At 46.6% G+C, this 20,774-nt stretch overlaps 1 protein-coding gene across 1 annotated transcript in view; it reads right to left on the reverse strand.

Annotated features, from left to right (window-relative positions):
* DNAH14 (dynein axonemal heavy chain 14) overlaps nucleotides 1-20,774 on the reverse strand; it is a 467,695-nt gene that overhangs the window by 15,615 nt on the left and 431,306 nt on the right. Inside the window, 2 exon segments of the mRNA XM_074947623.1 lie at nucleotides 159-346; nucleotides 11,311-11,510. Coding sequence (XP_074803724.1) covers nucleotides 159-346; nucleotides 11,311-11,510 — 388 coding nt within the window.

The following is a 20,774-nucleotide window of genomic DNA, read 5'->3' on the forward strand; positions in this document are numbered from 1 at the left end:
GGTTGGTGAGGGCTCCATAGGTGGGGGGCATGTTGTGAATGAGGAGAGAAACTGTGCAGTAGAATGTTAAAAGAGAGAAGGAATATTAAAATAAAAGATTAATTTGAGAAAATAAAAGTTTCTTTCTACTTAAACATTATGTAAACCGTTGTTCTGACCTTTAGCAGCTTTTGCAAGAGCAGCCCAAATGGGGCCTGACAGTAACCTTCCCACTGTGGTTTTCATTTTGGAAGAATGTTCAGTTCCAGGCGTCAGTTCTGTATCTTGTTCCTCTACAGTGAGTGGCAGCTGCCTTAGAATGTCAGAAGCTATTTCCATTACTAATTCATCTTGGCTCTTTCCACCACTGGAAGGGGCAAAAAAAAAAAAAAAAAAGGTAAGATTTATAATTCTGGAATTGTCAGAGCTGGAGGGGTCCAACAGGAGATGATCTAATCTCCCCACTTCTAATTCTAAAATTTCTAGACCATTTCTAGCAGGTTTCTGTTGTTAGATGAGTGGATATGTTTGAAGAGTTAGGTTGTGGGGGATATTCCAAAAGAATGGTCCTTTCAGCATGACATTGGGGAAGAGTCAATGATCTATGCAGTAAGGCAGATTCCTGACAAAGCAGTATAAGTATTTTAAACTAGGAATTACAGATAAATAGCCAGTTCACTAAGCAAGTTAGTTACATTGACATTTGATCATTTTCCTTGTGGTTGTTTTATGGGAGCTAGAATATATTTGACTTGCACAATACACAAAGAACAGAATACTGTACCCATATAACACAAACAAACCAGCTGAGGGTTGGAATTTAGGTTACAATGATGCCTGTAAATCTAAAATACGGCCAGGAAGATACTCATTTTCTTTTCTAGGCAAGGTCTCTTTTACTATGCAGCAGATTAGATTTAATTAATGTGGCAAGGCCTCTGGAATTACGCAGTAATACTTAACCCTGCAGAGAACACAACAGTTGGAAGGGAGGAGACTCCACCAAATAAAACACTGAAGGAAGAATTAGAGAACCAGGAAAGGAGAGAATCATGACAGCCAAGGGAGGAAAAGACTTGAGGAAGAATAGCATAGTTTAAACGTATAGGCCCTGGGATTTGGCCACGAATAGGTCATTAGAGAGTTTGGTGACAGCAGTTTCAGTGAAGTGTACAGATCAGAATCCAGACTGCAGAGGGTCTAGGGATGGAACTGGAGGAGATGAAATCCATACAGCAGTTGAAGATGAGGCATTCAATGAGTTTTGAGATGAAGGAGAGAAGAAAGAATAATCAATGACTGCACAGGCAACATGAGATCAAGGGTGGGTTTTTAAGATGGAGGAGACTAAAGTCTGTTTATATTGTGAGGGGCTTATGTCGGCGTAGTTAGGGCAATGAAGTGTCTGTGTAGATACTGCGTTACTTACATCGGGTGTTGGCTACCTTGTCAATTTCACGGCTCCACTAGAGCTGTGAAATTGACAGGAAAGCCCAGCTCTCCAGCTGGGATGCTAGCAGGTCTCCCCTTCAAGCCAGGTTGCCACCCAGGCTCCTGGCTTGGGCTGCCACCCGAGCTCCCGGCTGGGAGCCCTGCTGCCCCTGCTCCCCACTGGGAGCCCGGCTGCACCAAGACTCCTGGCAGGGAGCCTGGCTGCCCCCCGGGTTCTTGGCTCCCCACTGGGAACATAGCAGCCAACCGGACTCTGGGCGTGGATCTTCCTGCCAGGAGTCCAGCTGCCCCCCAGGCTCTCAGTTCCCCACTGGAAGCATGGCAGCTGACCAGACTCCAGATGCAGATCTCCCTGCCAGAGGTGAGAAGCCCCAGGGGGCAGCTGGGCTCCTGGCAGGTAGCTACGTATAGCTGAGAGCCCTGGCTGTCAGTCTTCCACATAGCCCCTTTTCAGTTGGTGGAAGTGCTCCTGGTGAGAACGCGCACCACCGACAAAAGGAGGGCAGTGTGGACATCAGCTACCGCAGTAGTTACTGAGGTGGCTGTAAGTCAACCTAACATAGGTTGACTTAAGATTGTAGTGTAGACATGCCCTAAGACCTGGTCTATACTAGGAAATTAGGTTGGCATAACTATGTCACTTAGGGGTGTGAAAAATCCACACCCCTGAGCGAGGCAGTTAAATCAACTTAACTCCCGGTTTAGACAGTGCTAGGTTGACAAGAGAATTCTCCCATTGACCTAGCAACTGCCTCCTGGGGAGCTGGATTATCTACACTGAGCCCTGGTCTACACTAGGAGTTGAGGTCGAATTTAGCAGCGTTAAATCTATTTAACCCTGCACCCGTCCACACGACGAAGCCCTTTTTTTTTTTTACTTAAAGGGCTCTTAAAATCGATTTCCTTACTCCACCCCTGACAAGGGGATTAGCGCTGAAATCGGCCTTGCCGGGTCGAATTTGGGGTACTGTGGATGCAATTAGATGGTATTGGCCTCCGGGAGCTATCCCAGAGTGCTCCATTGTGACCACTCTGGACAGCACTCTCAACTCAGATGCACTGGCCAGGTAGACAGGAAAAGGCCAGCGAACTTTTGAATTTCATTTCCTGTTTGGCCAACATGTCAAGCTGCAGGTGAGTGCAGAGCTCATCAGCAGAGGTGACCATGATGGAGTCCCAGAATCGCAAAAGAGCTCCAGCATGGACTGAACGGGAGGTACGGGATCTGATCGCTGTATGGGGAGAGGAATCTGTGCTATCAGAACTCCGTTCCAGTTTACGAAATGCCAAAACATTTGTCAAAATCTCCCAGGGCATGAAGGACAGAGGCAATAACAGGGACCCGAAGCAGTGCTGCATGAAACTTAAGGAGCTGAGGCAAGCCTACCAGAAAACCAGAGAGGCAAACGGATGCTCTGGGTCAGAGCCCAAAACATGCCGCTTCTATGATGAGTTGCATGCCATTTTAGGGGGTTCAGCCACCACTACCCCAACCGTGTTGTTTAACTCCTTCAATGGAGATGGAGGCAACACGGAAGCAGGTTTTGGGGACGAGGAAGATGATGAGGAGGAGGTTGTAGATAGCTCACAGCAAGCAAGCGGAGAAACCAGTTTTCCCAACAGCCAGAAACTGTTTCTCACCCTGGACCTGGAGCCAGTACTCCCCGAACCCACCCAAGGCTGCCTCCCGGACCCGCCAGGTGGAGAAGGGACCTCTGGTGAGTGTACCTTTTAAAATAGTATTAATGGTTTAAAAGCAAGCATGTTTAATGATTAATTTGCGTTGGCATTCACGGCCAGTACAGCGACTGGAAAAGTCTGTTAACGTGTCTGGGGATGGAGTGGAAATCCTCCAGGGACATCTCCATAAAGCTCTCCTGGATGTACTCCCAAAGCCTTTGCAAAAGGTTTCTGGGGAGGGCAGCCTTATTCCATCCGCCATGGTAGGACACTTTACCACTCCAGGCTAATAGCACGTAGTCGGAAAGCATTGCAGTCTATGTTTGCTGGCATTCAAACAACATCTGTTCTTTATCTCTCTGTGTTATCCTCAGGAGAGTGATATCATTCATGGTCACCTGGTTGAAATAGGGTGCTTTTCTTATGGGGACATTCAGAGGTGGCCGTTCCTGCTGGGCTGTTTGCCTGTGGCTGAACAGAAATGTTCACCGCTGTTAGCCACGGGGAGGAGGACGAGGGGAAGGTTTAGCCACGTGGTTGGAGGAGGCAAAATGCGACCTTGGAACAAAAGCACATGTGCTATGTAGGTAATGTTAAGAGCAAGGTTTACCCTGAAAGAGTGTACCGATTGTTCTATAAAATGTGTCTTTTTAAATACCACTGTCCCTTTTTTTTCTCCAGCAGCTGCATGTGTTTCAAGGATCACAGGATCTTCTCCTTCCCAGAGGCTAGCGAAGATTAGAAGGCGAAAAAAACACACTTGTGATGAAATGTTCTCTGAGCTCATGCTGTCCTCCCACACTGACAGAGCACAGACGAATGCGTGGAGGCAGACAATGTCAGCGTGCAGGAAAGCAAAAAATGACCGGGAGGAGAGGTGGTGGGCTGAAGAGAGGGCTGAAGCTGAAAGGTGGCGGCAGCGTGATGAGAGGAGGCAGGATTCAATGTTGAGGCTGCTGGAGGATGAAACTGATATGCTCCAGCATATGGTTGAGCTGCAGGAAAGGCAGCAAGAGCACAGACCACCGCTACAGCCCCTGTGTAACCAACCGCCCTCCTCCCCAAGTTCCATAGCCTCCTCACCCACACGCCCAAGAACGCGGTGGGGGGGCCTCCGGCCAACCAGCCACTCCACCACAGAGGATTGCCCAAAAAACAGAAGGCTGGCATTCAATAAGTTTTAAAGTTTTAAACTTTTAAAGTGCTGTGTGGCCTTTTCCTTCCCTCCTCCACCACCCCTTCCAGTGCTTCCTTCCTCCATCAACCCTCCCGGGCTACCTTGGCAGTTATCCCCCTATTTGTGTGATGAATTAATAAAGAATGCATGAATGTGAAGCAACAATGACTTAATTGCCTCTGCAAGTGGTGATTGAAGGGAGGAGGGGAGGGTGGTTAGCTTGCAGTGAAGTAGAGTGAACCAAGGAGGGGGAGGGGTTTCATCAAGGAGAAACAAACAGAACTTTCACACCATAGCCTGGCCAGTCATGAAACTGGTTTTCAAAGCTTCTCTGATGCGCACCGCTCCCTCCTGTGCTCTTCTAACCGCCCTGGTGTCTGGCTACGCGTAACCAGCAGCCAGGCGATTTGCCTCAACCTCCCACCCTGCCATAAACGTCTCCCCCTTACTCTCACAGATATTGTGGAGCACACAGCAAGCAGTAACAACAGTGGGAATATTGGTTTTGCTGAAGTCTAACCGAGTCAGTAAACTGCGCCAGCGCGCTTTTAAACGTCCAAATGCACATTCTACCACCATTCTTCACTTGCTCCGCCTGTAGTTGAACAGTTCCTGATTACTGTCCAGGCTTCCTGTGTATGGCTTCATGAGCCATGGCATTAAGGGGTAGGCTGGGTCCCCAAGGATAACTATAGGCACTTCAACATCCCCGACGGTTATTTTCTGGTCTGGGAATAAAGTCCTTTCCTGCAGCTTTTGAAACAGACCAGAGTTCCTGAAGATGCGAGCTGTATCTTTCCCAGCCATCCCACGTTGATGTTGGTGAAACATCCCTTGTGATCCACCAGTGCTTGCAGCACTGTTGAAAAGTACCCCTTGCGGTTTATGTACTCGCCGGCTTGGTGCTCTGGTGGTAAGATAGGGATATGGGTTCCGTCTATGGCCCCACCACAGTTAGGGAATCCTATTGCAGCAAAGCCATCCACTATGACCTGCACATTTCCCAGGGTCACTACCCTTGATATCAGCAGATCTTTGATTGCATTGGCTACTTGCATCACAGCAGCCTCCACAGTAGATTTGCCCACTCCAAATTGATTCCCGACTGACTGGTAGCTGTCTGGTGTTGCAAGCTTCCACAGGGCTATTGCCACTCGCTTCTCAACTGTGAGGGCTGCTCGCATCTTGGTATTCTTGCGCCTCAAGGCAGGGGAAAGCAAGTCACAAAGTTCCATGGAAGTGCCCTTATGCATGCGAAAGTTTCGCAGCCACTGGGAATCGTCCCAGACCCACAACACAATGCGGTCCCACCAGTCTGTGCTTGTTTCCCGGGCCCAGAATCGGCGTTCCACCGCATGAACCTGCCCCATTAGCACCATGATGCCCACATTGCCAGGGCCCGTGCTTTGAGAGAAGTCTCTGTCCATGTTCTCATCACCGCACTGATGTCGCCTACTCGCCTGGTTTTGCTTTGCCAGGTTCTGGTGCTGCATATACTGCTGGATAATGCGTGTGGTGTTTAATGTGCTCCTAATTGCCAAAGTGATCTGAGCAGGCTCCATGCTTGCCGTGGTATGGCATCTGCACAGAAAAAAGGTGCGGAACGATTGTCTGCCGTTGCTCTGATGGAGGGGGGGCGACTGACAACATGGCTTACAGGGTTGGCTTACAGGGAATTAAAATCAACAAAGGGGTTGGCTTTGCGAGAAACAGAATGGCCCCCTCAAGTATAGAACTCAAAACCTCAAGGATAAAACTCAAAACTCGGTTTAGCAGGCCGTTGATTTCATGGATGGAGGGAGGAGAAAATGAATACAAAACAAATCTGGTCTATTTCTTGTTTTGAGCCACTTCATCTATCTTTATACATCTTGCTGGCAGCAGACTGTGCAGTACGACCGCTAGCCATCGTCATCTCCTTGGTGCTCGGCAGAAGACGGTGCAGTATGACTGCTGGCCATCATCTTCTGCTGGCTGCTGATTAAAAGACAGTGCACTGACGGTAGGACTCAATCGCCATGAGACAAAACTTAAAAGGGAAATGACCTGGCTGAGTCACTTCCATGTTTGCCCAGGTGCCCCTGACCTCATCGAGGTCGGTTAAAAGAGGACCCAGGACTACATCGACGATGGCTACCAGTCATACTGCACTGTCTGCTGCCAAAAGGCAATAAACTGCTGCTGTGTAGCAATGCAGTACCGTGTCTGCCAGCACCCAGGAGACATACGGTGACGGTTAGCTGAGCGGGCTCCATGCATGCTCCATGCCAGACGGAACCAGTCCCAGAACCGGAACCAGCCGAACAACCAGCACCAGACCATTTGCCAGCACTGAATCCAGTACTTGCAACCTCAACACCAGAGGGCCCCACCGAACCTGAACTGGCAGCAGCCGATAACCCTACACAAGAGGCTCAGCCGGAGCCTGAATCCCAACCTAGTGCACCAGCGGAGAGCGGTTCACAGTCAACGGAAACAGCCCCATCCCCTACATCGCTTCCAGAGGGACCAAGCATAGGTCCACAATCCAATGAGGAACTGATGTCTCCAGCATCAAGGGAACAGTTCCAGACCGAACAGGAAGCAGATGAAAGCCTCCAGAGAGCTTGGACGGCAGCACGGAGCAATCCCCCGCCTCTCAGCTCTTCTAATCGATCCAGGTTTGTTGTAGAAAGAGGACTTTTATACAAGGAAACTCTTTCTGGTGTACACCAGGAAGACTGGCATCCTCAGAGACAGTTGGTAGTTCCAACTAAATACCGGGCCAAGCTCTTGAGCTTAGCCCATGATCACCCTAGTGGCCATGCTGGGATGAACAGGACCAAAGACCGTTTGGGGGGGTCATTCCACTGGGAGGGAATGGGCAAGGATGTTTCTACCTATGTCCGGTCTTGTGAAGTATGCCAAAGAGCGGGAAAACCCCAAGACCAGGTCAAAGCCCGTCTCCAGCCACTCCCCATCATTGAGGTTCCATTTCAGTGAGTAGCTGTGGATATTCTGGGTCCTTTTCCAAAAAAGACACCCAGAGGAAAGCAGTACATACTGACTTTCATGGATTTTGCCACCCGATGGCCGGAAGCAGTAGCTCTAAGCAACACCAGGGCTAAAAGTGTGTGCCAGGCACGAGCAGACATTTTTTCCACGGTAGGCTGGCCCTCCGACATCCTCACAGATGCAGGGACTAATTTCCTGGCAGGAACTATGGAAAACCTTTGGGAAGCTCATGGGGTAAATCACTTGGTTGCCACTCCTTACCACCATCAAACAAATGGCATGGTGGAGAAGTTTAATGGAACTTTGGGGGCCATGATACGTAAATTCGTAAATGAGCACTCCAATGATTGGGACCTAGTGTTGCAGCAGTTGCTCTTTGCCTACAGAGCTGTACCACACCCCAGTTTAGGGTTTTCCCCATTTGAACTTGTATATGGCCGTGAGGTTAAGGGGACATTACAGTTGCTGAAGCAGCAATGGGAGGGATTTACACCTTCTCCAGGAACTAACATTCTGGACTTTGTAACCAACCTACAAAATACCCTCCGAACCTCTTTAGCCCTTGCTAGAGAAAACTTACAGGATGCTCAAATAGAGCAAAAAGCCTGGTATGATAAACATGCCAGACAGCGTTCCTTCAAAGTAGGGGACCAGGTCATGGTCTTAAAGGCGCTCCAGGCCCATAAAATGGAAGCATCGTGGGAAGGGCCATTCACGGTCCAGGAGCGCCTGGGAGCTGTTAATTATCTCATAGCATTCCCCACCTCCAACCGAAAGCCTAAGGTGTACCATATTAATTCTCTAAAGCGCTTTTATTCCAGAGAATTAAAGGTTTGTCAGTTTACAGCCCAGGGAGGAGATGACGCTGAGTGGCCTAAAGGTGTCTACTACGAAGGGAAAAGTGCAGGTGGTGTGGAAGAGGTGAACCTCTCCATGACCCTTGGGCGTATGCAGCGACAGCAGATCAAGGAGCCGTGCACTAGGTACGTGCCAACGTTCTCAGCCACCCCAGGACTGACTGAACGGGCATACCACTCCATTGACACAGGTAATGCTCACCCAATTAAAGTCCAACCTTACCGGGTGTCTCCTCAAGCTAAACCTGCTATAGAACGGGAGATCCAGGACATGCTACAGATGGGTGTAATCCACCCCTCTGGCAGTGCATGGGCATCTCCAGTGGTTCTAGTTCCCAAACCAGATGGGGAGATACATTTTTGCGTGGACTACCGTAAGCTAAATGCTGTAACTCACCCAGACAACTATCCAATGCCACGCACAGATGAACTATTAGAGAAACTGGGACGGGCCCAGTTCATCTCTACCTTGGACTTAACCAAGGGGTACTGGCAGGTACCGCTAGATGAATCTGCCAAGGAAAGGTCAGCCTTCACCACACATCTCAGGCTGTATGAATTTAATGTACTCCCTTTCGGGCTGCGAAATGCACCCGCCACCTTCCAAAGACTTGTAGATGGTCTCCTAGCGGGATTAGGAGAATACGCAGTCGCCTACCTTGACGATGTGGCCATATTTTTGGATTCCTGGGCAGACCACCTGGAACATCTACAAAAAGTTCTTGAGCGCATAAGGGAGGCAGGACTAACTGTTAAGGCTAAGAAGTGTCAAATAGGCCTAAACGGAGTGACTTACCTTGGACACCAGGTGGGTCAAGGAACTATCAGCCCCCTACAGGCCAAAGTGGATGCTATCCAAAGGTGGCCTGTCCCAAAGTCAAAGAAACAGGTTCAATCCTTCTTAGGCTTGGCCAGTTATTACAGACGATTTGTACCGCAATACAGCCAAATCGCTGCCCCACTGACAGACCTAACCAAAAAGAAACAGCCAAATGCCGTTCAGTGGACTGAAAAGTGTCAGAAGACCTTTAACAAGCTTAAAGCAACACTCATGTCTGACCCTGTACTAAGGGCCCCAGACTTTGACAAACCGTTCCTAGTAACCACAGATGCGTCCGAGCGTGGTGTGGGAGCAGTTTTAATGCAGAAAGGACCTGATCAAGAATTCCACCCTGTAGTGTTTCTCAGCAAAAAACTGTCTGAGAGGGAAAGCAACTGGTCAGTCAGTGAAAAAGAAGGTTACGCCATTGTCTACGCTCTGGAAAAGCTACGCCCAGATGTTTGGGGACGGCGTTTCCACCTGCAAACCTACCATGCTGCACTGAAGTGGCTTCACACCGTCAAAGAAACTAACAAAAAACTTCTTCGGTGGAGTTTAGCTCTCCAAGATTTTGATTTCGACATCCAACACATCTCAGGAGCTTCTAACAAAGTGGCTGATGCACTCTCCTGTGAAAGTTTCCCAGAATCAACTGGTTAAAATCGTCCTTGAGATGTGGAAAATATTGTTAGTCTTTATGTACTTGGTAGTATATTTAGAGATGCATGTGTCTTATTAACTCTGTTTTTCCTAGAGCTCCAGGAAGAAATCCCAGCCAGTGTTTCACCCTAGCTGAGATTTGGGGTGTGTGTCATAAATATAAACGGAAGGGTAAACCCCTTTAAAATCCCTCCTGGCCAGAGGAAAAATCCTCTCACCTGTAAAGGGTTAAGAAGCTAAAGGTAACCTCGCTGGCACCTGACCAAAATGACCAATGAGGAGACAAGATACTTTCAAAAGCTGGGAGGAGGGAGAGAAACAAAGGGTCAGTGTCTGTCGGTATGCTGCTTTTGCCGGGGATAGAACAGGAATGGAGTCTTAGAACTTTTAGTAAGTAATCTAGCTAGGTATGCGTTAGATTATGATTTCTTTAAATGGCTGAGAAAAGAACTGTGCTGAACAGAATGACTATTTCTGTCTGTGTGTCTTTGTAACTTAAGGTTTTGCCTAGAGGGATTCTCTATATTTTGAATCTAATTACCCTGTAAGGTATCTACCATCCTGATTTTACAGGGGTGATTCCTTTACTTCTATTTACTTCTATTTCTACTAAAAGTCTTCTTGTAAGAAAACTGAATGCTTTTTCATTGTTCTCAGATCCAAGGGTTTGGGTCTGTGGTCACCTATGCAAATTGGTGAGGATTTTTACCAAACCTTTCCCAGGAAGTGGGGTGCAAGGGTTGGGAGGATTTTGGGGGGAAAGACGTGTCCAAACTACGTTTCCCAGTAAACCCAGTTAGAGTTTGGTGGTGGCAGTGGATATTCCAAGGACAAAGGATAAAATTAATTTGTACCTTGGGGAAGTTTTAACCTAAGCTGGTGAAAGTAAGCTTAGGAGGTTTTCATGCAGGTCCCCACATCTGTACCCTAGAGTTCAGAGTGGGGGAGGAACCTTGACACCATGGTATGGCGTCTGCACAGGTAACTCATGAAAAAAGGTGCAAAACGATTGTCTGCCCTTTCTTTCACGGAAGGAGGGAGGGAAGGGGGGCCTGACGATATGTACCCAAAACCACCCGCGACAATGTTTTAGCCCCATCAGGCACTGGGATTTCTACCCAGAATTCCAATGGGCAGTGGAGACTGCGGGAACTGTGGGATAGCTACCCACAGTGCAACACTCCGGAAGTTGACGGTTGCCTCGGTACTGTGGACACACTCTGCCGACTACATGCACTTAGAGCATTTGTGTGGGGACACACACAATTGACTATATAAAAATGCTTTCCTCAAAACCAACTTCTATAAATTCGACCTAATTTCATAGTGTAGACATACCCTGAGGAGAAGCCCTCCCTTCAACATAGGTAGTGTCTTCACTGAAGCACTACAGTGGCGACATAGCTGTGCCAGTGCAATGTTTTAAGTGTAGACAAGTCCTGAGTACCTCTCCCAGACCTGAAGAAGAGTTCTGTGGAGCTCGAAAGCTTGTCTTTCTTACCAACAGAAGTCGGTCCAATAAAAAAATATTAACTCAATCCCCTTGTTTTACTCATTCAGTAAATTAGAGTTAAGTATATACAAATAAGCTTTAAAATTGTGGGCAAGCATGACAAATAACTTCCTAACTCTTTTAGCTAATAGATTCTGCTTTTTCTGTCACCAAAACAGTTTCTTTTTAAAACACTGACCTGATGACCAGGGTGTCCATGCTGATTCTTGGCTGCATACTGACAATGGTATCAATAAAGGTTTGTGCCTGAGATTCCAGGAATGCTCTTCCAGCACAGGCGTGCATTCCAAATAGCTCTGGTGAATCAGTGTCTGGCAGAGACTCTAAATAGGCTCTACAGTCTTGTAAGCTATCTGTGGCAGACACGGGTCGATATACCTGCAAAATAAATGACAAATATTTTATTTCCCTACTTAATGAAAGGCTGGTTAGTGCAAAAAAGGTTACACATAAGTAACTCTTTTTCAGGGTTGCTTATATGGTCCTAACAGGGACTGCTTTTCTAAAAGATTCCTGAAACTCAGTGGTGCCTGATATTCCTTACAGGTGGGAATATACACAAGCCACTTTGAAGAAGAATGGAATTATATTGCAAATACCCTTCTGCTTGACCAGTTACCTGATTAACACATGCATTTATACATGGGTTGGTGGTGGTAGGATTCTTTTGTGAGGATTCATTCTGTACTGTTTATATTAAAATAGTATATATCCCTTCCCCCATCTTTCTCTCTATATGTATATTCCTTACAGGTGGGAATATACACAAGCCACTTTGAAGAAGAATGGAATTATATTGCAAATACCCTTCTGCTTGACCAGTTACCTGATTAACACATGCATTTATACATGGGTTGGTGGTGGTAGGATTCTTTTGTGAGGATTCATTCTCATCAGTTTTGCTTGATTCCAGCACACCTATGTAAAACTCCTCAACCAGGTTATCTTCAATTATATGCTCTTGACTTTTCTGCATTTGGAATCTGCAGCATTTATGATAGAGCTTCCCAAGGCAAAACACTGTTTAGGGCCATGCTGTGATCCACTTTCCACATAATCTGTATTTACTCTCCCCTCAGCAGTTGCTTTCATAGTGGGTGATTGCACTTTTTGAGCTGACCTTTTCTGGCTATATTCTTTTGTATTTAGTGTGTGAATAATCCCTTCTAGGGAATTCAACTCTTTGGCGTGTGCTTTCACAGTTTCCGCTGCTTTGCATATACAGAGAGATTTTTCCTCAAGTTAAATCTCGTTCAGGGAGCAGTCTCTCTCTTAAAACATTGTCTTTACTGCTATCTTTGACCAGAATCTCTGTCAGCTCATCAAAGTCACAGGTCTCACTGAGCTTCCTTAATTCTGTGACACATTACTCTAAACTATCATTAAGTTTTTTTGTGTGCATGTAAAAAAATTGTCTCTCTCAAAGGTCTCATTCACAGGCGCAAACTTTCCAAAGTGCCAGTGGGTGCTGGACCCTCCGCTCTGCCCCAGGACCCACTCCACCTCTTCTCCCAAGGCCCCACCCCTGCCCCGCCTCTTCCCGCCCAGTTGCATCCCCTCCCTCCAGTGTGACACATACTTGCTCCTCCCCCACTGCCTGCTTCCTGCATGCCAATTGTGGCAGGAAGGAGGAGTGGGGAGAGAGGGGGAGGCGCTGATCTTTGGGGCTGTCCAGCAAGCAGGAGATGCTACTGGAGGTGGGGAGGAGCTGATAGGGGAGCTGTTGGTGGATGCTCAGCACCCACCATTTTTTCCCCATGGGTGCTCCAACCCCAGAGCACCCATGGAGTCGGCGCCTATGGTTTAATTCCTTTTTGGCATGCAATATTCTTCAAATTTGGTCAGTATTTTACTTAAGTTCATGCTTTCACCTTCTTCAAACTTAAAGTTGTTACAAATATCCAATCCTTCCTCCCCAACAATATGCAGAAAGGCAGATGATTTCACTTCATCACTTTTCTCCTCTGCCCCTATACAATTCAAATCTCTTTCAGAATTTTTTCCAGTTCTCTGCAACATGCCTGATAATTGCAGACTGGATGGAGTTTGCAACATATCCATTTTTGGTTTTCTTCCCTTCTTAAATGTATCAAATTACTATTGTGCTCATAAAATATGTACAAAAGCCTTTGTTGTTCTTTGTTTGTTGTTCCACATGCTCCTCTTTCCTGTTATCAGTTTCAAACACAGAATTAACCTAAAAATTACTGCCGTCTCTTTCTCATTTGGCACTTCTGACATGATATAATGATCTTGGAGGTCATTAAACAACAAGCCAGTGAATGAGAAAGGTATAAACGTTTAGTAGAAAACTTGGAAGTGTCCATGGTACACACATACCCTGTGTTCTCCACTCCTTCTGCCAGTGCATTTCTCAAAATTCCTATATTCATAATGCTGTCACTTATGAGGGAGCTTCTCTAAATTATAAATTTTAACAAACATCTCTCTGCAATGAGGAGATCTGGAAGCTTGTCTTTTATTTGTAGTGTCAGTGTCTATTCTAAGAACACCAAGGCAGTTTTTGGTGCCAATGCTGATACTAGTGTAGACTACCGTGCCGGAGCAGTCTGTTTTGATAGAGCCTGTGGCGCTGAGATGCTGGGCAGGATGCTCAACCCCAGTAGATATATGACTTGGGGAGATTGATGTCAGGCCCAGTATTGTGTGCAGCACCAAGGCTGAGGCAATGGGATATTTAATGGAAGACCTCGGCAGAAGAGGCAGACTTTGAAATTCCTGAAGGACTGCTAGGACAGTCTGGCTGAAAGCTTAAGGAAGCCAAGGGCACCTGCACCATCTGTCATTCCTTGTCCAACTAGTGAAGGCATGCCAAATTATGAACTGTGACACTACATGAGCCTCTCCCTGGAACACTAGACACTGAACATGTGTGTCAGTCTCAGGGTTTGTCTACATTACCTGCTGGATCGACAGGCAGCGATAAATCTAGTCTAGACACGATAAATCGACCGCCGAGTGCTCTCCCGTCAACTCCGGTACTCCACCAGGGCGAGAGGTGCAGGCAGGGTCGACAGGAGAGCGTTAGCCATCAACCTACTGCAGTGAAGGCACCGCAGTAAGTAGATCTAAGTACGTCGACTTCAGCTACATTATTCCCATAGCTGAAGTTGCATAACTTAGATCGATCCCTCCACAGTGTAGTCCAGGCCTCAGGAATGAGGGCTGAGCAGTTTGCATACCTTTTGAATCCCCTACCAGGTTTGGGACCTGACATTGTCTTGGGAACAATCCAAGGCAAATTATCCCAACAATTACCCTCTAAATAACCAATAAGAGAAGAAAACAGGCTAACTAGCCAGTCAGGCAGCAGCACAGAGAGCTGCAGTGGCACAGGAGCCAGCAAACAGAGCTGTAAACAGGGGAGTTGGAGTGGGAGTTTGTCTTGTGGTGCTTGTTTGGGTGGTGTTTTGTTTTTGCTGTGGGTGGTGGTGTTTTGGTGCGGTTTGTGTTTCCCAGATTAACAGGATTTAGGTGGGAAGGCCATGACAGAAGCAGCAGTGGGAGTGACCCATGTAGTGGAAGACACAATGAAGATGACTGGATGTGGAAGCTGCAGTATGTACATGATCCTGGAGGGGGTACCTGGAAAGAGTTTTGTCTGCATGAAGTGTCGTCTGATAGAGCTGATGGAAGAAAAGATCCGAGGACTGGAGATGCAGGTGGAAAGTCTGGCTGAGTTTAGAAGGGGGTTCGAGTGGATTATGGAGCAAAGACATGAGGCAGCTGAAGGGAAAAGCTCAGACTTGCAGATGGAAGCAGGACCGAAGAACTCTGAGGGGAGACTGCTGGGTGAGGAAAGTGGACAGTGGAAGCATGTGACTAAGAGAACCAGGTAGAGGAAAAGATGGGCTAGTGAAGGAGAAATAGAGCTCAAGAACAGGTTTGCAGAGTTGGAAAATGAAGAAGGGGCTCAGCAAGTGATCACTGAAGGTGGAAGGGCAAGGAAGAAGAGAAGAGCGGCTAGTCCTATAGGAAAAGGGGAAGAGTCAATGGAGACTACACCAGATATGAGCCCCCGGAGGATACAGGATGGGTTAAAGAGGGTTACAAGGGAGAACAGGAATGGAAAGAACTTGCAGCCAGAGGGAACAGGGGATAGACTGGAGAATTGCACCGTCACCAGGAAAAGGCAGGTCTACGTGATCGGGGACTCCTTACTGAGAAGAATAGACAGGCCTGTAACCAGAGCTGATCCAGAGAATAGAAGGGTGTGCTGTCTTCCAGGTGCTAAGATACAGGATGTGGACCTGAAGTTGAAAAGGATCTTAAAGGGAACGGGAAAGAATCCACTGATTGTCTTTCATGTGGGAACAAATGATACCGGTAGATTCTCACTGGAACGTATCAAGGGACACTATGCCAGGCTGGGGAAGACACTTAAGAAAATCAAGGCTCAGGTGATCTTCAGTGGGATTCTGCCTGTTCCTGGAGAAGGGCAACAAAGGTGTGACAAGATTATGACTATCAACAGATGGCTCAGGCAGTGGTGCTATAAGGAGAGCTTTGGGATGTATGGCCACTGGGAGGCATTCATGGACAGAGGACAGTTCTCTTGGGATGGACTTCATCTGAGTAGGGAAGGAAATAGACTTCTAGGATGGAGGCTGGCACAACTGATTAAGAGAGCTTTAAACTAGGAATTTGGGGGAGATGGTTGGGAGATGTCCAGGGAATCTCCATGCCGGATTTTAGTATTGAGAGGGAAGAAAACAAAGTAAGAAAGGATACAGCCGTGGGTAGGAGAATGGACATAAGGAGGAAGGGCAGTGTGGATACCAGTCTAATAGGTCATACTGGCTGTAGAATGTCTGTGCCTAATTGGGTAAAGAATGTGAGCGAGGCCAAACAGCAAAAATTAAGATGTTTGTACACCAATGCGAGGAGCCTAGGTAACAAAGTGGAGGAACTAGAGCTACTGGTGCAGGAAGTGAAACCAGATATTATAGGGACAACAGAAACATGGTGGAATAGTAGTCATGACTGGACTACAGCTATTGAAGGGTATGTGTTGTTTAGGAAAGACGGAAATAAAGGTAAAGGTGGTGGAATAGCATTGTATATCAATGATGAGGTAGAATGTAAAGAAATAAGAAGCGATGGAATGGATAAGACAGAGTCCGTCTGGGCAAAAATCACACTGGGGAAGAAAACTACTAGAGCCTCTCCTGTGATAGTGCTTAAGGTGTGCTATAGACTGCTGGGATCTAATCTGGATATGGATAGAGCCCTCTTTAATGTTTTTAATGAAGTAAATACTAATGGAAACTGCGTGATCATGGGAGACTTTAACTTTCCAGATAAAGACTGGAGGACTACTGCTAGTAATAATAATAGGGCTCAGATTTTCCTAGATGCGATAGCTGATGGATTCCTTCATCAAGTAGTTGCTGAACCGACTAGAGGGGATGCCATTTTAGATTTGGTTTTGGTGAGTAGTGAGGACCTCATAGAAGAAATGGTTGTAGGGGACAACCTTGGTTCAAGTGATCATGAGCTAATTCAGTTCAAATTGAACGGAAGGATAAACAAAAATAAATCTGCGACTAGGATTTTTGACTTCAAAAGGGCTGACTTTCAAAAATTAAGGAAATTAGTTAGGGAAGTGGATTGGACTGAAGAATTTATGGATCTAAAGGCAGAGGAGGCCTGGGATTACTTCAAGTCAAAGCTGCAGAAGCTATCGGAAGCCTGCATCCCAAGAAAGGGAAAAAATTCATAGGCAGGAGTTGTAGACCAAGCTGGATGAGCAAGCATCTCAGAGAGGTGATTAAAAAAAAGCAGAAAGCATACAGGTAGTGGAAGATGGGAGGGATCAGCACGGAAAGCTACCTTATTGAGGTTAGAACATGTAGGGATAAAGTGAGAAAGGCTAAAAGTCAAGTAGAGTTGGACCTTGCAAAGGGAATTAAAACCAATAGTAAAAGGTTCTATAGCCATATAAATAAGAAGAAAACAAAGAAAGAAGAATGCTAAACCCTGAGGATGGAGTGGAGGTTAAGGATAAACTAGGCATGGCCCAATATCTAAACAAATACTTTGCCTCAGTCTTTAATAAGGCTAAAGAGGATCTTAGGGATAATGGTAGCATGACAAATGGGAATGAGGATATGGAGGTAGATATTACCATATCTGAGGTAAAAGCGAAACTCGAACAGCTTAATGGGATTAAACTGGGGGGCCCAGATAATCTTCATCCAAGAATATTAAAGGAATTGGCACATGAAATTGCAAGCCCATTGGCAAGAATTTTTAATTAATCTGTAAACTCAGGGGTTGTACCGTATGACTGGAGAATTGCTCACATAGTTCCTATTTTTAAGAAAGGGAAAAAAAGTCATCCTGGTAACTACAGACCTGTTAGTTTGACATCTGCAGTATGCAAGGTCTTGGAAAAAATTTTGAAGGAGAAAGTAGTTAAGGACATTGAGGTCAATGGGAAATGGGACAAAATACAACATGGTTTTACAAAAGGTAGATTGTGCCAAACCAACCTGATCCCCTTCTTTGAGAAAGTAACAGATTTTTTAGACAAAGGAAACGCAGTGGATCTAATTTACCTAGATTTCAGTAAGGCATTTGATACGGTGCCACATGGGGAATTATTAGTTAAATTGGAAAAGACGGGGATATGAAAATTGAAAGGTGGATAAGGAATTGGTTAAAAGGGAGACTACAATGGGTCATACTGAAAGGTGAACTGTCAGGCTGGAGGGAGGTTACCAGTGGAGTTCCTCAGGGATCGGTTTTGGGACCAATCTTATTTAATCTTTTTATTACTGACCTCAGCACAAAAAGTGGGAGTGTGCTAATAAAGTTTGCGGACGATACAAAGCTGGGAGGTATTGCCAATTTAGAGAAGAACTGGGATATCATACAGGAGGATCTGGATGACCATGTAAACTGGAGTAATAGTAATAGGATGATATTTAATAGTGAGAAGTGTAAGGTCATGCATTTTGGGTTACTAACAAGAATTTTAGTTATAAGCTGGGGACGCATCAATTAGAAGTAACAGAGGAGGAGAAGGACCTTGGAGTATTGGCTGACCACAGGATGACTATAAGCTGCCAATGTGATATGACCATGAAAAAAGCTAATGCGATTTTGGGATGCATCAGGCGAGGTATTTCCAGTAGAGATAAGGAGGTGTTATACAAGTTATGCAAGGCACTGGTGAGACCTCATCTGGAATACTGTGTGCAGTTCTAGTCTCCCATGTTTAAGAAGGATGAATTCAAACTGGAACAGGTACAGAGAAGGGCTACTAGGATGATCCGAGGAATGGAAAACTCCTTATGAAAGGAGACTCAAGGAGCTTGGCTTGTTTAGCCTAACCAAAAGAAGGTTGAGGGGAGATATGATTGCTCTCTATAAATATATCAGAGGGATAAATACCGGAGAGGGAGAGGAATTATTTAAGCTCAGTACCAATGTGGACACAAGAACAAATGGATATAAACTGGCCATCAGGAAGTTTAGACTTGAAATTAGACTAAGGTTTCTAACCATCAGAGGAGTGAAGTTCTGGAACAGCCTTCCAAGTGAAGCAGTGGGGGCAAAAGACCTATCTGGCTTCAAGATTAAACTCGATAAGTTTATGGAGGAGATGGTATGATGGGATAACATGATTTTGGCAATTAACTGATCTTTAACTATTCATGATAAATAGGCCCAATGGCCTGTGATGGGATGTTAGATGGGGTGGGATCTGAGTTACTACAGAGAATTCTTTCCTGGGTATCTGGCTGGTTAATCTTGCCCACATGCTCAGGGATCAGCTGATCAACATATCTGGGGTCTGGAAGGAATTTTCCTCCAGGGCAGATTGGAAGAGGCCCTGGGGGTTTTTCGCCTTCCTCTGTAGCACGGGTCACTTGCTGGAGGATTCTCTGCACCCTGAAGTCTTTAAAACATGATTTGAGGACTTCAATAGCTCAGAGATAGGTGAGAGGTTTATTGCAGAAGTGGGTGGGTGAGATTCTGTGGCCTGCATTGTGCAGGAGGTCAAACTAGATGATCATAATGGTCCCTTCTGACCTTAATATCTATGAGTCTATCAATCTATGAGTCTATGGGTATGTCTACACTACAAAATTAGATCAAATTTATAGAAGTCGTTTTTTTATAAATTGTTTTTATATAGTCAATTGTGTGTGTCCCCACAAAAAATGCTCCAAGTGCATTAAGTGCATTAACTCGGCGGAGTGCTTCCACAGTACCGAGGCTAGCATCGACTTCTGGAGTGTTGCACTGTGGGTAGCTATCCCACAGTTCCCGCAGTCTCCGCCACCCACTGGAATTCTGGGTTGAGATCCCAATGCCTAATGGGGCAAAAACATTGTCGCAGGTGGTTCTGGTACATGTCGTCAGGCCCTCCCTCCCTCTCTCACTCTGTGAAAGCAACGGCAGACAATTGTTTTGCGCCTTTTTCTCCTGAGTTACCTGTGCAGACGCCATACCATGGCAAGCATGGAGCCTGCTCAGCTCACTGTCACTGTACGTCTCCTGGGTGCTGGCAGATGCGGTACTGCATTGCTACACAGCAGCAACCCATTGCCTTGTGGCAGCAGATGGTGCAATAGGCCTGATAGCCATCGTCGTCATGTCCGAGGTGCTCCTGCCCACCTTGGTAAGGTCGGTCAGGAGTGCCTGGGCAGACATGGGCGCAGGGACTAAATAAGGAGTGACTCGACCAGGTCATTCTCTTTAGTCCTGCCGGCAGTCCTATTGTACCGTCTTATGGCAAGCAGGCAGGAGATGAGGATGGCTAGTAGTCCTATTAAACCGTCTTCTGCCGAGCAGGCAGGAGATGAGGATGGCTAGCAGTCCTACTGCACTGTCTGCTGCCAGCCAAAGATGAAAAGATAGATGGAGTGGATCAAAACAAGAAATACACCAGATTTGTTTTGTATTCATTTGCTCCCCCCCTCCCTCCCTCCATGAAATCAATGGCCAACAATTGTTTCGGTGAGGTCTGTCAGGGGCACCTTGAAAAGTTTAATAGAGATTCAGTCCTGCCTGAAATACCAGGGGGCAGGGATAGCTCAGTGGGTTGAGCTGCTAAACCCAGGGTTTTGAGCTCAATCCTTGAGGGGGCCATTCTGTGTGACAGTTGTTTTTGTTTCTCCTTGATGTAAAGCCACCCCCTTTGTTGATTTTAATTCCCTGTAAGCCAACCCTGTAAGCCATGTCGTCAGTCGCCCCCCCCCCCCGTCAGAGCAACGGCAGACAATCGTTCCGCGCCTTTTTTCACGGCAAGCATGGAGCCTGCTCAGATCACTTTGGCAATTAGGAGCACATTAAACACCACACGCATTATCCAGCAGTATATGCAGCACCAGAACCTGGCAAAGCAAAACCGGGCGAGTAGGCGACATCAGCACGGTGATGAGGACATGGACAGAGACTTCTCTCAAAGCACGGGCCCTGGCAATGTGGGCATCATGGTGCTAATGGGGCAGGTTCATGCGGTGGAACGCCGATTCTGGGCCCGGGAAACAAGCACAGACTGGTGGGACCGCATTGTGTTGTGGGTCTGGGACGATTCCCAGTGGCTGCGAAACTTTCGCATGCATAAGGGCACTTCCATGGAACTTTGTGACTTGCTTTCCCCTGCCC

This window comes from Natator depressus, chromosome 3, assembly GCF_965152275.1.
Source record: "Natator depressus isolate rNatDep1 chromosome 3, rNatDep2.hap1, whole genome shotgun sequence".
Taxonomy (NCBI): domain Eukaryota; kingdom Metazoa; phylum Chordata; order Testudines; family Cheloniidae; genus Natator; species Natator depressus.